This window comes from Rutilus rutilus (genome assembly GCF_951802725.1).
Source record: "Rutilus rutilus genome assembly, chromosome: 8".
Classification (NCBI taxonomy): domain Eukaryota; kingdom Metazoa; phylum Chordata; class Actinopteri; order Cypriniformes; family Leuciscidae; genus Rutilus; species Rutilus rutilus.
In genome coordinates, this window is record NC_140222.1 from 42,219,740 (window position 1) to 42,236,214 (window position 16,475).

Genomic DNA, 16,475 nt, shown 5'->3' on the forward strand with positions numbered 1-16,475 from the left:
GATCTGCCAATAGATGGCAGTCATGGCGAAGAAGAAACAAATTATATTTCAGACCAGCTGCAATCCTTTTTAAACAACTGCACTTATGCAGCTATTTTAAGTCATGCTGAATATAAGATAAACCAACTGAGATCCTTTGAACCGAGTGAAACTAACTTCCCATCAGTGGTGTGTTTAGCCTACTGGTTTCCACTTACCTTGATCGAGCCCGGGTAAAGCCCACCCACCTTTCCCCTCCCTCCCATCCACTCCCACTGGAGAGAGAAACACGACTCCTGTTCTCTCACACAAACCCCCAGCAGCAGCACTGGCTCCAGCACACGGTCAGAGGGGCTCTTTGTCTCCATTTCCAGGAGGTTTCTGGTCAATTCAGCATGGAGCTCTTGACACATCCAGCCAAACCCGCAACAGCTCCAAACTGAAGAGTGAAACTCCCGAAAGACTCGCCGCGAGGAATAACTGGATTTTAGCCTTTAATACAACGACTCACAACCGCAGAATTTCCACACTCAAACACCTTTGAGCCTTTAATTCACACTCGTCGCGTTCATCGACTTCTTCAACCATGGGTTTATGGACGAGAAGACGCGAGCGCAAACTCACGCACGCCGAGGCTGTTTTCCTGGCGCTTGCTCTGATCGGTGAAGGTAAGAAACAAAAGTATCCATCTCTCCATCAGCGTTTCCTCGCTTTCCCGTTTCTCACGCAGGTCAACGTGTTTGGAGAAACTTCACTTCTTTTCCGAATGTTTAAAAAGTTATTAGACGAAGATGTGCGTGAAACTATCAGCCAACGCGAAGTTTAGTTGCGTTCAGACTTGGATCTGGATTTAATCTGGATTTCACGTGAGTGTTTTGCACAGACTTTCCAGTCATTGTGTTTGCGAATGCAAATATTTCAAAGCTCAGAAAAAATGTTTCAATGCCACTGAACTAAATAATACAGATGAATGAACCAATCCACCCTCCTTTCCCAGAAGCTCAAGTACAGTAAGGGCTCAAGAGGCCTGTAAAAGAACATTAGCATAATAGTCTGTAAAAAAGGAGACCAAGAAAGGAGAAATGGGTCTTGTCCTATTATCTGTACTAGATATGCATACTTGTAGTCGGCTAAGTGAACCTCATGAATCACGCCTATCAACATGAGCTGAATATCAATTGCATCCACTTGGACTTCTTGAATTTTAATTAGACTTTGCTTCAGTAAAGTTAAGTAGAAGTGTACTTGCGAAATGCACAGCATGAAGAATTAAATGACATTCCAGAGAAAAACAAGAAAGAAATGAGTTGAAGTACAATGTCTGTATGTGTGAGATGTTAACTTTTCCTTGACTCTGAAACAGGAGAGAACAATCCCATCTGTGTGGCCTGGAATGAAATATGCATGGCTGGAGCGTGTAGTTTATCTTGAGGGAGTTTAGGGGAGGTGTAAGATGTTAGTCCTGAAGCTTCTCTTCTGGGGACCTTAAAAAGCGGTACATGCCGTCCTGTGGAGTGACCCATCGCGGAAAACAGAGGTTTCTGTTTTTTATCTCTTGATTAATTGAACCCGTGAGACGTGGCCACAGGAGTGTTCGTGGAAAAAACAAGAGGAAATGCTTGCATGTTCAAAGGATTTCTTCTGGAGATCCTATCATAATCAATTCCAGTTCAAGTTCGCACTGGATAAACGAAAAGTTCTACTGAATTTGCTGCTCTTTTTTTCAATTGCATATGGCACGGGTATATTCAATTAAAGTTTCCAAGAGGTCCGGTTTCTCATATTTCCTTCCCAGCGGAAGTCCGGACAATACTTTTTTTTGGAACTGTTACACATTTCAATCGGGGCAGCCCTAGTACTTTGGATAAGAAAATATCTTAAACATTGAAAATAGTCGTCAAAGATTATAATCTTGGGCCCTGAGAGCCAAAGCAGTGATGTCTATGAATTTTTACCAATATTTACCACAATAAATATTGGATTTCTCCCAACTGGAAATGAATATAAAAACGTTTTCTTTTTTTTCCTTACATTTAGACACCTAAGTCTATGGCACATAGAAGGCCTTGTGACTGGGAAAACATACTGGAGGTGCAGGTTTACCTCTTAAGAAAAGTATGAACCATTTGTATATTTTGCACAAAGTAATAAACTACCAAAAACAAACAACATACTTAATCTGATAAGCAAAACTCTCATCATGAGGACAAAGTTAACTCGTAATTTCAACGTTTTTTTGTCTTCTCTTGCCATCTCTAAATCATTTTCCAAATGATAATTTTTTTTATGCATAATTTTTTATTTTATTTTTTACTGCGAAATTTCTGTATTATACGTTTTTAAGGCCATACAAGTAGTTTATTGAGGGTTGATTTGTAAAGGACTAAACGCCTGCGCACATTTATATTCAAACGCGCATACCTTTGGACGTCTGCGTTTTCGCGGGTTCGCGTTTTTGAGGTTTGCGCAGAGATAACGGATAATCATTTGCACCTTCAAACCTATTTCAGGGAGTGTGTTCTCGAGCCACCCGACACTGTTTTGTGCGGCTGGGCGGCCGGAGCGCTTTAACGGTGTCGTGTTAGCGGCCCCCGGCCCTAAGTTAATAATAACTAATGATCTTCGCAACGGAAGTGAATCAATCAATCAAAACTAACTTTAGCTGGACAATAACTTTATTCTAGAGCTGCTCTAAAATCTGTTATGGTAATTTCCTATTATCACTGCTTTGAAACAATCCATATTGTTAAAGCGCTATATAAATGAAGCTGACTTTTATTATGAAATGCTCTGTTTAATAATGCTAAATGTGTGGAAAACAAACGTCTAAATGCGCCACGTTAACTTGTCTCAAACCTAGTTTTTAGTTAAACGGTCAGAGTGTTTTCTGCAGTGTTTTAGCAAAAGCATCTATTCTGCCGCTCGCCGTGTTTGTGCTAGTGTTGTTACAATAACCGCGTCGTCTGCAGCTCTTAATGCGGCTCTTTACGTCTTTAGCGGGAGAGAGAAGCAACGCTCACTGTGGAAAGGGCTTGAATGAAGCGCATTTGGCTCCTGATAAACATATTTGAGGACATGGCTCTGAGAGATCGACCCTGAGCACTTTAAACTGTAGAAACGGTAAAATGCCGCAATTACGTCCAGAGGTCTGGATGAAACCAAGTCTGGACTGGAGTTTTAAAGTCTGTAAGGATCTCTTAAAAGTCCTTTTGGTGTCTCACAGGGACATTTGTCTTATCGGGAACTGCTTTCCAAAAGGTCCACTTTCTATGTTGTGTTGGACTTGGAATCCTATGGAAATTCCCATTAGGATTCTTCAAATATAACAGAAATCCCATCAGTGATCTGCTCGATTGTTGGACTGTGATGGAGATGGGCTGCGCTCATTGTTGGAGCGAGGAACCGCCCCGGGGCCCATTGAAGAAACGCCAGCATTTGCATGAAGACTTGAAAGATAAAAGGGTGGAGGGTCGAAACATTTCACAGGTACTTGAGGGCTCTGCTTGATCTCGGGGACGAAGGGCTCCATCTCCTGTCTTTCTTATGCTAATGGAGGACAGTCTGGGAAAGAAATCTCCCCCACGATGCAGCGTTGAGGTGCGACTCTCATCATGGCTGTTCGTATATTCCTTTATCTCAGGTCTGTCTCAGTTGCGGTGTTTCTCATTAAGATGTTTGTCCGTAAAATATTCGAAATTCTCGTTTGTTTTGTGGTCTTGATCATATTATCATAATCATCTGCTTCATGGTCTTTTTAAACGTCACTCCAACAGGAGAAAAGGGAAAACAATGTCTCATAAATTATGAATGAGAGGACATGTTTTTGTAATTTTGCCAGAGTAGGTCATAGAAAGAGGGTTTGACCAGATTTGACTCGGATCCTTGTGAAAAGTGATATTTATTCGAAATGTTCTCAAGACTCGTGTTTTTGTGTAAAATCTGAAGTTCAACTCTGCCTCAAAGACCTTTAGACATACTTTTTATTACATTTATATTTAAGTCATTTCATAATCCATTTGTTGTAAAAGCAAACTAAGTCCCAAAATAACCCATAAGACCAATGTCCTGGCCATATTTCAACCCAAAATCGAAAGAAAAAAGTATGAAATGACATGTTGTTTTTCTAAATGAAGCCTTTTTTGCTTTGCAATTTAAGAATATTTTCATGACAAAATTATCGTAATGCAAAAAATACTGTAATCTCAGTAAAATCATCCTGTTTGGGCTTCGGACACAATATTTATCAGCATAAATGCAGTACTAATACTATTAAACAAATGATTGACTTTACAGTTTAAATACTATTACGTTTTTTTTTTACCAGTACAGTAATGAAAATGAGATGTTTTTGCACTAAACCGAATTAAGGGGAAGTGTATGTATCGTCAAGATTCAATATCACAGTGCATAAGGACTTAATGGTCCTGAAAGCTCATTTTTGTCTGGAAGTGAAATATAATATGGACATTGTCTTCATAGGACCCAACCAGTCCCCCCCCCCCCCCCCCCTCTCTCTCAAACTAGTGATTCTTGTTATCTTGTTAAAGCTTGTCGTCTGCATACTTCAAGCACACGTCAGGTCAAGATGCCAGCTGTTGTCTCGCACTGATTTTCTGTGATGTTGTTTTTTTTTTTTACTGTTTTGTTTGATGAAGTAAAAGACTGGAGCAGAACTCCACAGGAGACGTGTTGATGGACACAACAGCTGCTTCATACACTCGGGATAGGGTCTCGACGCATGTTCTCAACTCAAAATGCCACTATTGTTGAGATCACACAGGGTTTTTTTAGGAAGTTCACACTCATTTAAGAGTTGAAGCCTTTTGTGATGTGACTCATTGTCTTTTGTTTGCAAGTCACTGTGAGATGGTAAAACACAAGAGGTATGTTTTGCACAAAGAAATTGGAAGTCTTGGATCATTAAGATTTGCACTCGTTCTTTATTATCGCTGTTTAAAATAATAGTAAAGCCATCACCACTATGAAATAACTCTGGCGAGAAGTGGCACCTCCATCACCTTGGATAAACTCCGCAGAGGGCGGCCATGTCAAAAGCTTGTCTGAGCGGGCTCGAGTCTGATTAAACTTCTGGCGGCGGCTGACGGCGTGCCCGTTTGATCTCTTTCTTCATTAACTTCTGGAGCGACAGCCTGGAAGATGCCTTAAGATCACTCTCAGTGGCAGTGATGAAATGCAGAGGTCTTGAGACGCGTTTATCTTGGAGCCGCTTTCAGAAATGTGAGCCCGGCTGGCTTTTATGATAATGTTGTGCCATGAGATTAGCTTGCTCATTTTAAGTGCTAAATATCAGGGAGGTTTAGAGCCCAACCACTATAGAGGAGCTTCAGTTTGGAAATGCAAAATCAAAATCAATGCAGGTTTAAATAATAAAGGTCATCATTTTGTTAAAGCAAATATGTGAACATGGGCCACAAAACCAGTCACATGTGTCAATTTTCTGAAATTGAGATTTATACATCATCTGAAAGCTGAATAAATAGCTTTTCATTGATGTTATGATGGGACAATATTTGGCTGAGATGCAACTATTTGAAAATCTGGAATCTGAGGGTGCAAAAAAATCCAAACATTGAGAAAATCTCCTTTAAAGTTGTGCATTTATGTTGGCGATTGTGCTGCATTCACTCACAGAAATACATGTTTTATATATTTACGGTAGGAAACTTACAAAATATCTTCGTGGAACATGATCTTTACTTAATATCCTAATGATTTTTGGCATAAAAGAAAAATGGATAATTTTGACCCATGCAATGTATTGTTGGCTATTGCCACAAATATACCCGTGCGACTCGTGACTGGTTTTGCGATCCAGGGTCACATATTAGTGTTGAGTTGTACATTTTTTAAACTGCGAATCATATTTGAGGTAGGACTGCTTTTTATGACTCAAATAAGTTTGTAATTTTCTCTGTATAAAGGTCCCTTTTTGGTATCCTTCCCATGTTATGTGAATTTTTATTTGACTATGTTTGACATGGCGGGAGTTTAAAAATTGGACTTAACCTTTCAAGGTCACTTGGTGATTTTATCACACTGGTCTTATGTTGTTGTTGTTAACATGACATTTTTAGGTCTTATGGCTGTAATTGGTTATCACATACATTTTCTGTACTGTACTAATTACTCTATCTAAAACTGATTGCATCACTTATTACTTTCTAAATCCCATATCAACCTCGAGCAGTTAGACATGAAACTGCTCTTTTAATTCTTTCAAAAAATTCATATAAAATTGCAATAATTATTCTTGAACTGACCAAAGTATTTAAAGGGAGAAGCTTACATTAAAAACATGCATTTTAACATTCAACGTAAAGTTTTCATGTTAAACCCATTATTGTTTTATATAGAATTGTTGTGTAGTCTATACAGTATTTAATGTAATTGCATCAGAAGTAACTGTAATTAAATGACAGATCAATTAAGAGTACTTTTTCAAGAGGAAAGTAATTAAATTACACCAATGGATTACAACCAACACTGATTATATTACACAGCGAACATTTTTGAAGACATTTTGGTAACACTTTTCAATCAGGTCTCATTTTATGACATGCTAATGCTAACTACAACTTTTGATCTTAAAAAATGTGTTAAGCTAAGATGCTACGTTAACTAAGATTATTAAATTCTGTTGAAGTACTGGTCATGTAATGTGGTGTACTAATGTAATGTTAACAAATAAACCTTATTACAAAGTTTTACTGAAATTTGAATCTATTTTAGAGTTTTTACCCAAAGCAAACGTGGAAAAAACGCACATAGGTTTTTAAATTGCACTTTTATAGTATTTGAACTTGTTCTCACCATGAAAATAGCCAAGGAAGCTGGCATGACGTAAACTCCAACCAACCAATGTGTAATGGGTTATAATTGTGTATGTCAAAGTCTCCATGGGATAGTTAAAAAAAGAAAATTTGTTATTAACTCACTAATGTTGTTCAAAACCATTTCCATTTATTTATCCTGTGGAACACGAGAGCATAGACATGCTTAAAATCCCAATAAATCCATCTGAAATAGTGCGAATGTAAATGAATCGACTGTGAATGTAGTTTTTCCAGCCCGAACCCGATCGAGCAGCAGAAACAGCTGTCGTCTCCACTGTAAACCATTCAGGCCACGGGCTTTGCCAAGTCTTACCCTCCGTTCTCCAATGCTCTGCTAAAGACTTTCACAAGCTGCTCTTCAAAACCACAATTCCATCATCGGAGAAATTTGTTTGACCAAATGCAATGATCTGCTCGTGATGCAAACGGCATATGCGAAAGTTTCCCTAAACTATATGTAATCCCTCAAAGTAATACAAATAAAGCTTTCTTCCCTGATCCACAAACTATTCCTTGCGTGCGTTACATGAGTTGTTGTTGGTTTTTGGGTAAAACCGTCATATATTGATAATGTGATGGATTTTAATTAATCAACTAGCATTTGTTTTTCTTGCAGGAATGACATTCATATGCTTTTAAATGTTTCCAAACTCTTTGGGGAAAACCTGTGTGTGTGTGTATAAATAACAATTAGGGAAGTGAAACTAGACAGATTACTTAAAAACAGAGTTGGCGTGTGCCAGTGACAGAGGGAAAAGGTTGGGGCTTTTGAGCCAATTGAACCAATCATATTGAAGGTGACATGTTAGTCTTATTTATTTTCTCGATTCTATAAAACCTGTTGTATTCGTGTTTTCTGGTGGGATTCTCAATGGAATTTGTCTGAGATCCTCCGGCCTTGCTTCTTGGGAGAGATTCCCTGAGAACTGCTCGGGAAGATCTAGTTTAGGAAGGAAGCTAGTTTTTAGGAAGGAAGCTAGTTTAGGAAGGAAGCTAGTTTAGGAAGGAAGCTAGTTTTTAGGAAGGAAGCTAGTTTAGGAAGGAAGCTAGTTTAAGAAGGAAGCTAGTTTTTAGGAAGGAAGCTAGTTTAGGAAGGAAGCTAGTTTAGGAAGGAAGCTAGTTTTTAGGAAGGAAGCTAGTTTAGGAAGGAAGCTAGTTTAGGAAGGAAGCTAGTTTTTAGGAAGGAAGCTAGTTTAAGAAGGAAGCTAGTTTAAGAAGGAAGCTAGTTTTTAGGAAGGAAGCTAGTTTAGGAAGGAAGCTAGTTTAGGAAGGAAGCTAGTTTAAGAAGGAAGCTAGTTTTTAGGAAGGAAGCTAGTTTAGGAAGGAAGCTAGTTTTTAGGAAGGAAGCTAGTTTAGGAAGGAAGCTAGTTTAGGAAGGAAGCTAGTTTTTAGGAAGGAAGCTAGTTTAGGAAGGAAGCTAGTTTTTAGGAAGGAAGCTAGTTTAGGAAGGAAGCTAGTTTAAGAAGGAAGCTAGTTTTTAGGAAGGAAGCTAGTTTAGGAAGGAAGCTAGTTTTTAGGAAGGAAGCTAGTTTAGGAAGGAAGCTAGTTTAGGAAGGAAGCTAGTTTTTAGGAAGGAAGCTAGTTTAGGAAGGAAGCTAGTTTTTAGGAAGGAAGCTAGTTTAAGAAGGAAGCTAGTTTTTAGGAAGGAAGCTAGTTTAGGAAGGAAGCTAGTTTTTAGGAAGGAAGCTAGTTTAGGAAGGAAGCTAGTTTAGGAAGGAAGCTAGTTTTTAGGAAGGAAGCTAGTTTAGGAAGGAAGCTAGTTTTTAGGAAGGAAGCTAGTTTAGGAAGGAAGCTAGTTTAAGAAGGAAGCTAGTTTTTAGGAAGGAAGCTAGTTTAGGAAGGAAGCTAGTTTTTAGGAAGGAAGCTAGTTTAGGAAGGAAGCTAGTTTAGGAAGGAAGCTAGTTTTTAGGAAGGAAGCTAGTTTAGGAAGGAAGCTAGTTTTTAGGAAGGAAGCTAGTTTAGGAAGGAAGCTAGTTTAGGAAGGAAGCTAGTTTAGGAAGGAAGCTAGTTTAGGAAGGAAGCTAGTTTAGGAAGGAAGCTAGTTTAGGAAGGAAGCTAGTTTAGGAAGGAAGCTAGTTTTTAGGAAGGAAGCTAGTTTAGGAAGGAAACTAGTTTTTAGGAAGGAAGCTAGTTTAAGAAGGAAGCTAGTTTTTAGGAAGGAAGCTAGTTTAGGAAGGAAGCTAGTTTTTAGGAAGGAAGCTAGTTTAGGAAGGAAGCTAGTTTAGGAAGGAAGCTAGTTTTTAGGAAGGAAGCTAGTTTAGGAAGGAAACTAGTTTTTAGGAAGGAAGCTAGTTTAAGAAGGAAGCTAGTTTTTAGGAAGGAAGCTAGTTTAGGAAGGAAGCTAGTTTAGGAAGGAAGCTAGTTTTTAGGAAGGAAGCTAGTTTAGGAAGGAAGCTAGTTTAGGAAGGAAGCTAGTTTTTAGGAAGGAAGCTAGTTTAGGAAGGAAACTAGTTTTTAGGAAGGAAGCTAGTTTAGGAAGGAAGCTAGTTTAGGAAGGAAGCTAGTTTAGGAAGGAAGCTAGTTTTTAGGAAGGAAGCTAGTTTAGGAAGGAAGCTAGTTTTTAGGAAGGAAGCTAGTTTTTAGGAAGGAAGCTAGTTTTTAGGAAGGAAGCTAGTTTAGGAAGGAAGCTAGTTTTTAGGAAGGAAGCTAGTTTTTAGGAAGGAAGCTAGTTTTTAGGAAGGAAGCTAGTTTTTAGGAAGGAAGCTAGTTTTTAGGAAGGAAGCTAGTTTAGGGGAACAAGTTAGTTAGGCGACTATTATTGAATGGGGACGTCAATTTGTAGACGAGACCCAGATAGTTAGGTTTAGGGAAAAATTGACCACAATATATACCCTTAATTTTTTGCATAAATAAATTTCTGTTTCCGAAATTTCAGAAACGTTTTTTTGCTTAATTTTTACAATTAAGCTTAGTTTTCATTACAGTTATGCAAAATATTTTATTCTCATTATTATATCACATGGCAAGCCATGTTGGAAGGGCATTTCTTTATGAAATTAGATTGTAATTTTGTGATATGTCCTGCTTAAGCAGTTGTTTAGGGTCGGGGATAAACCGAGGGGCTTTGAGGCCTGTGTGGCGTCGAGTGGTGAGTCCTGGCCCGCTCTTCACAGAGCGAGTGGTTCTTGTTAGTTTTGATAGGAGAATGAGAGCGATTACAAGAAGTGCATGTGCTTTACGTTACATTCGCTGGCCCTTCCCCCACGCTCCCCACTCAGCATTCCCCTCCTTCACCACAATGCCGCCCAGATGATATTTAATGAAAAAAACCTGTGCGTATTTCTCAGATGGGACCGTGTGCTGGTTTCTACCCTCGGATACACAAGAGTAAGTCTTTGAATCATTAATGAGTGGGACTTCAGCCTCAGAAGTTCGAGTTTAGTTTGACATTCCGGAGGGAGAAAAAGTTTTGCTTAATCCAAACAATAGCTCTGAAATTTTTGGTTTATTCCATTGTTTGCACGTACGCTGTTTATCGTGCCTCTTGTGTTGAGCTGGGTCTGTTTGTATTAGGGCTCCATGGTGTCTCCTGAAACACTCATCGGATGCTCCCGCTGTTTAAAGTCGCTGAGCAAGTGTGTGAAGCTCTGGTCATATCCCACAAACGCTCCTTTAATGTGGGCTAATTGCATCAGATTCCAGGTCTCGTACTGTAAACACGTGGAGGGTTACTGTCGGACTCCCTGTAGAGTCAGCGATGTGAGCGACCCCCAGGACTGGACCACGTGCCAGAACCAGGTCTTACTCATGAGCTCGGGCTGAAGTCAGACGACTGTTTCCCATATGTTCTTCACTCTCGTCTCATTTGTTAGAAAAGTGTCCCTGATGTCCATTTATAATGTACAGCAGAAATAGATTTTTTCATGTTCCAGTGTTTCTGAACACTAAGGCCGTGTGCCCACTAAACGTTTTTAGCAAGTCACTCTTCTGAAAGCATACTTGAGAATTGCTATAATATGGAGTATTATTATTATTATTATTATACGGAATTGGATACAGATCAGATACAGATCTGATTTCGCAGATAATTTAACATAAAAACATAACACTTTACAATAAGGTTCATTAGTTAACGTGAACTAAGAATGAACAATACTTTAAGTTAATCTTAGTTAATATTAATTTTAACATTTACTAATACGTTATTAAAATCAAAGGTTGTATTTGTTAACATTAGTTAATGCACTGTGAACTAACATGAACAAACAATGAACAGCTGGATTTTTTATCAACTAACATTAACAAAGACTAATAAATACTGTAACAAATGCATTACTCATTATTAGTTCACGTTAGTTAATACATTAATTAATGTTAACTAATGAACCTTATTGTAAATTGTTACCAATGAAAATAGCATACAATTTTGACACAATGTATAGTACTTGCTCTGGCCCTTGTTTTAAATCATTTTGTTCTGTTGTTGTGCTTGTTGTTGCCGTTGTACAAGCCGGATGTGATTGGTCGGTGTGGTATTAGTCCCGCCCCTCCTCCCCTGTGATTGGATCGCTGGGTAAAAAGTGGCAGTGATGAGGAGCGCTGCTGGTGTTTTCATACACACAGTGCTCCCATTGAAAACAACTGAAAGATATACACTGGGCTTAGGGGGAAAAAAGGGTTTGGTGGAAACATGGCCTGACAGTTTCACAGGCTGTTTGTGTTTCTGCACCTTTAAGAGTTGTAAATGTAAATGACTTCTGTTATGATTGGCTAACCTCTTCACTGAGAGGTTTGCTGATGGCTTAGCTGGTACTGTGCTGTTGTTTTTTAACTAAAACAAAAATACATTATAAATGCAATTAATTAGCATTAAGACTTTTATACACCCCTTCTATGATTGACTGTGTTTTAAAGTTCTAGATGAAAATTCATTTTGATATTGTTTTGGTGTGCATGAAGTAAAAAATGTAGAGGGTGATGTAACTCTCCTGATATCATAATAAAAAAGAAAAAAAACCTCATTAAACAAAAAAAATAAAAAATATCCTAAGTAGTGTGGAGTAATCTATTATTAGTATTATAGGGGGAAAAACATAACTGATTCACTGTTTATTAATATTTGAAAGAAAAAAACAAGAATATTTACCAAATCAAAGTCACATACAGGATGAAAAAAATACAAAACATCAAATATCATATCATATGCAGAGCTTATGACTGTGTGTCAAGGTCAATACGTCTAAAATATCAGCTGATTTGTCCTTTTTATGTCAAAGTTAGATTCAAGTTGTTAAATGTCATGTGGCGCAACTCTCCAAAAACGTAATATTTATGAATAAATAATTCATAACACTTCTAAAAAAATATAATATATCTAATAGGCTATTATTTTTACCTTGAATACTATATTTAAAAAGGGAAAATAATTAAAACGTGTACACATTTATGGAAGATATTTTATTACTTGGTTACTTCACACAACATTTTTATAATCATTCAAGTTTTTAAAATCATATGAAGCCAACGTTAATATGTGAGTAGTACGTTTCTAAGAAGTTGGCACATATACATGGCATAATAACCCCCCCCCCCCCATTTTCTTTATCATGCACACTGTAATTTGACATTGACCCCTTTTTTCTGTTGTGTAGTTTTGGCTGAAACATTCCTTGAAAGTTTTCAATTTTGTTAAGAGCTTCCTGAAACGTGTTGTAGTTAAAAATTGATCGGCCCTGTCCCAAATGAGCCCTCGGGGTCTTCTTCAGAGACCACACTTTCGTGACTTAACACCGTTCAGCAGAAAGTGCACATCGAGGGCACGTACCGGCCGCTCAAGCCTTCGGAAACCTAAAATGACAAATGGGACACCCTGTGGTCTTGTGAAATTAATGGAGACACGCATGTGGCGACCATTGTAGGTCCTCAAGCCTGCAAGTGCACATGAAGTGTGCCATATAGGACAGGGCCATTGAGTCGGGTCAGCTGATGCTATTTACCATTTTCCAATCCCACAAACCCAGTCAGAATATGAGCTGCACTATATGAGTTGTCTACATCATGTCCATAAACTTGCCGTTTGTTATTTTCAGGGCTCTGCTGGTTTCGTCCCCAGCGACACCCCCTCTACCCCCCACCCATCATCGCTTGTATAAACACAGAGAAGCCCATGCTTCGCCCTGCTAATGATGTAAGGTGTTGGGTTTCCACAAGTGTGGAGGCTCCGCTTGACCTTTCAGACCTCCTCGTGAATGGCAGTGAACAGTGGAGCACAATGCAAACGGTGTCACAGGGTTCGCCCTCACTGTCCTGATATCACAATGACTGACTGAAACTCATTTAAGGAATTCAATTCTTGAACATCCTTGACCTTAGTAAATAGTTTGGCGCAATCTATTATTTCCAAAAGTATTTTAACAGAATTCCTTCACTGCTTATGAATATTTGAGGGAAAAAATTGCTGCGACTCGCCTGATTCAAGGTGGTCTCTGCTCGACTGAAAACCAACTCTGGCCGGACCAAGTGATATCATAATTCATAATGGGAAATGTGTTATATCAAAAGCAGTAGTGTCTGATTCTGTAAGTGAGCACATTAGTTGTCACCGTTGAAGACCAAAGAGCACATTTTCATCTTAAAATGTGTGTAATTGCTCTTCTCCGTGTGAGAATGCTGTCCCGATGAAGCCTTGATTGAGTTGAGTTAGAGCAGGAATGACGGCATTCCTGCTGTAGTGTCTGCATGTGTCTCTACAGCTACAGACAAAGCCACAATAAGCTTGCGGAACGAACTTGCCAATCATCAATGGATGACGCAGAAGAAACTCTGAGCAATAAGAGGACAGTTGTACTCACATGTGACTTGCATAAACACATTTTGGTACAAATCGAAATGTTGCCTTGTGAAAGCGAACCAAACCATAAAAACACTGCAACATCGAAACACATTAAGTCCTTGTTTTCGGAATAAAGCAAACGATCAACAGGTCTGAAAACACCCTTAAACTTGATTTGTAATCTCATTTTTGCCTAAATGTTGCCTCACTGTAAATGTATTTGTATATGAAATCCAGTTGAAAACTCTTATCTCTTAATATAGTCTGTCTAGCAATTACTGTAAACAATTGTGTATATAAACAGATTCCTGTTGTGACACTCCCTGAATACCAAATCAGCACGATGGGAATGTCCTGTAATATAATTCCTCTTTGGCGCCCGGCACCTCCGCCAGCCAACCGGCTCTAATCAGGCTGGATTTGCAGTGGTCCCTTCTTGGCTGTTTCATTAACCTCACCCAATCCTCCAGCCACCTTTGCTCCTGCATGCATGTGCAGCCGCCTCCATTTTCTTACACGTTATGATCCAAGAAGTGGCACCTGTTCAGCCCTGTCCGAGCACAATATGACGACTGCGATCCGGAGAACAGCTGCGAAAACAACTTCCTTCCTGCGTGAAATGAGTCTCCCACCTATTCAGTAGATGATGGAGCACCTTGCAAATCTCCTTGTTTTGGGGTCAAAGGCCTGGAGTGGGCAGACAGGAAATGTTTAGGGATAACAGGCTTTAATATCTAGTTTCCCTCAGGGAGAGAAACGGCTAAACAACAAATACCTGTTATGTCTGACGCTAGATCTTGTTTGGATATTTTCGATGAGTAAAACATTCCTTTTCTCCAAGTAGAAATTGCAGAAACTCCTGTTCTGTGACTGCTGATAGTTAAATATGTAATGAATGTATAATTAGGGCCCAAGCCCTGAAAGGGCAAAGGCCCTATTGTTTTCCTTAGGATTATTCTTCTGATTCTTATTATTATTTTTCGTCAGGGTTTTGGGGGCTTTTGGGGACCTTAACATGCTCAAAAACTCTGGAAAATTTGCACACATGTCAGAATCGACGGCCTTTAGGTCCGGACCAAAGCTGGCACACGGGCGTGGCGGTCGACAGCGCATACTAGCACACATATGTATGAAACTCCGTACACATATAGATCTTATTGGGCTGGACAACTTCCGTTCTATATGTCATAAGCTCCGCCCAACAGGAAGTGAGTTATTTAGAGTTGTTTGAAAGACACATGCTCTGGAATTTGATATACTCCTCTTAGGGAATGCATCCGATCACCTCCAAACCCGGTCAGCATGAAGTCAAGACATTGAGGATGCTAAATTGCGAGCGGATTTTTGATATCTCGAACGTTTTGGCCGTTGCGTTGAAATGAATTTATGGCAAGTAAAGGTACAGGAAGTGTGTTATAACTTCTGTATACATTGACTGATTTGGATGGAACTTCAGCTGTGTGTTCGTTGTTGGAGACCTTCATTATAGTAGTGTTTTTTTCTTACAAAATCGCCAAATCTTAAAATAACTGTTTTCTCAGCGGCTATGTTTACATGCAACCAAATAATCCGTTAGTAATTGGACTGACGGCTCAATCGGGCTGAAAAGCCTTCATGTAAACACCTTAATCGATCCGCTTGAGCTCGATGTGAATGAAATTTCGATCGGATTGAAAGGGTTGGTTTATTCCTTTTCTAATCCGATCCAGAGAACATGTAAACACTTGATCGGATTGAAAACCGAAACTGAAAGGACTGCGCATGTGCATTGACGTATAAATAGCGCAATGACGTGTGTAACGAGCTGTTCTACATGTTGAATAAAGTGTCATATAAACGAGTGTCCCGTCATTCTAAACTTCTCCTTTCACTGCGTCTGTGAAGTGGAGCAGGACAACGGCCCACCAGTCCTGGTTTCAGACTCTCATCCACAGACGACATCCGTTTTGGGCATTTTTACTGCGTGATAAATATAAGCAGCGGCACAACGGTTCATAGCTCATTTACTCCAAATTATGACCAGAAATGGGTAAATATTAAGTTAAATATTGGGAAACTCTGTATATTTGTGCGGTGTGCGCATGTCAAAAAATATATTCCAATTTGAAGTTTGTGACATATAAACGCGCACATCAACCCGATCACTTTTAGCGTTCATGTAAACACTACGTTCAGATTAATCAATCGGGTCCGATTGAAACAAAAGTTGTGCATGTAAACGTAGCCAGTGTTACATCAGTGTTACATCAGATCCCTAAGATCATTATTCATGTCGGCACTAATGATGTTCGACTCCGCCAGTCGGAGATCACCAAAATTAATATTAAAGAGGTGTGTGAACTTGCAAGTACGATGTCAGGCACTGTAATTTGCTCTGGCCCCCTTCCTGTTCGCAGGAGTGATGAGATAGTTAGTAGATTGTGTTCACTGAATCGCTGGCTGTCTGAGTGGTGTCCGTGTAATAATATAGAATTCATAGACAATTGGAAAAGTTTTTGGGGCAAACCTGACCTGTTGAAAAGAGATGGTATTCATCCCTCCTGGGATGGTGCTGCTCTTCTATCTAGTAATATGGCTCATAGTCTTAGAGCTCAAACATGACAAATTGGGCACCAGGTCAGGAAGCAGACAGACTGGCTAAACCAACCGTCTGCTAGCGGCCTCGCGTCACCCAGGTCAGATAAATCCCATCACATAGAGCCTCTTTCACCTAGCTATCATCATATAGAGACTGTGTCTGTTCCCCGATTTTGGAAATCCAAAAAATGTTTAAACCTATCTAAGGTTAAAAATTTAATTGATGTTCAACAAATAAAAAACAGCTATAATACAGATGAGCAAATGATAAAGCTTGGGTTGCTGAATATTCG

At 39.2% G+C, this 16,475-nt stretch overlaps 1 protein-coding gene across 1 annotated transcript in view; it reads left to right on the forward strand.

Annotated features, from left to right (window-relative positions):
• Window positions 1-16,475, forward strand: part of ptk7a (protein tyrosine kinase 7a) — a 53,314-nt gene continuing 36,839 nt past the window's right edge. Inside the window, exon 1 of the mRNA XM_084415947.1 lies at window positions 1-647. Within this exon, the coding sequence (XP_084272073.1) occupies window positions 566-647 (82 nt within the window). The 5' untranslated portion in view covers window positions 1-565. The remainder of the gene's footprint in view (window positions 648-16,475) is intronic.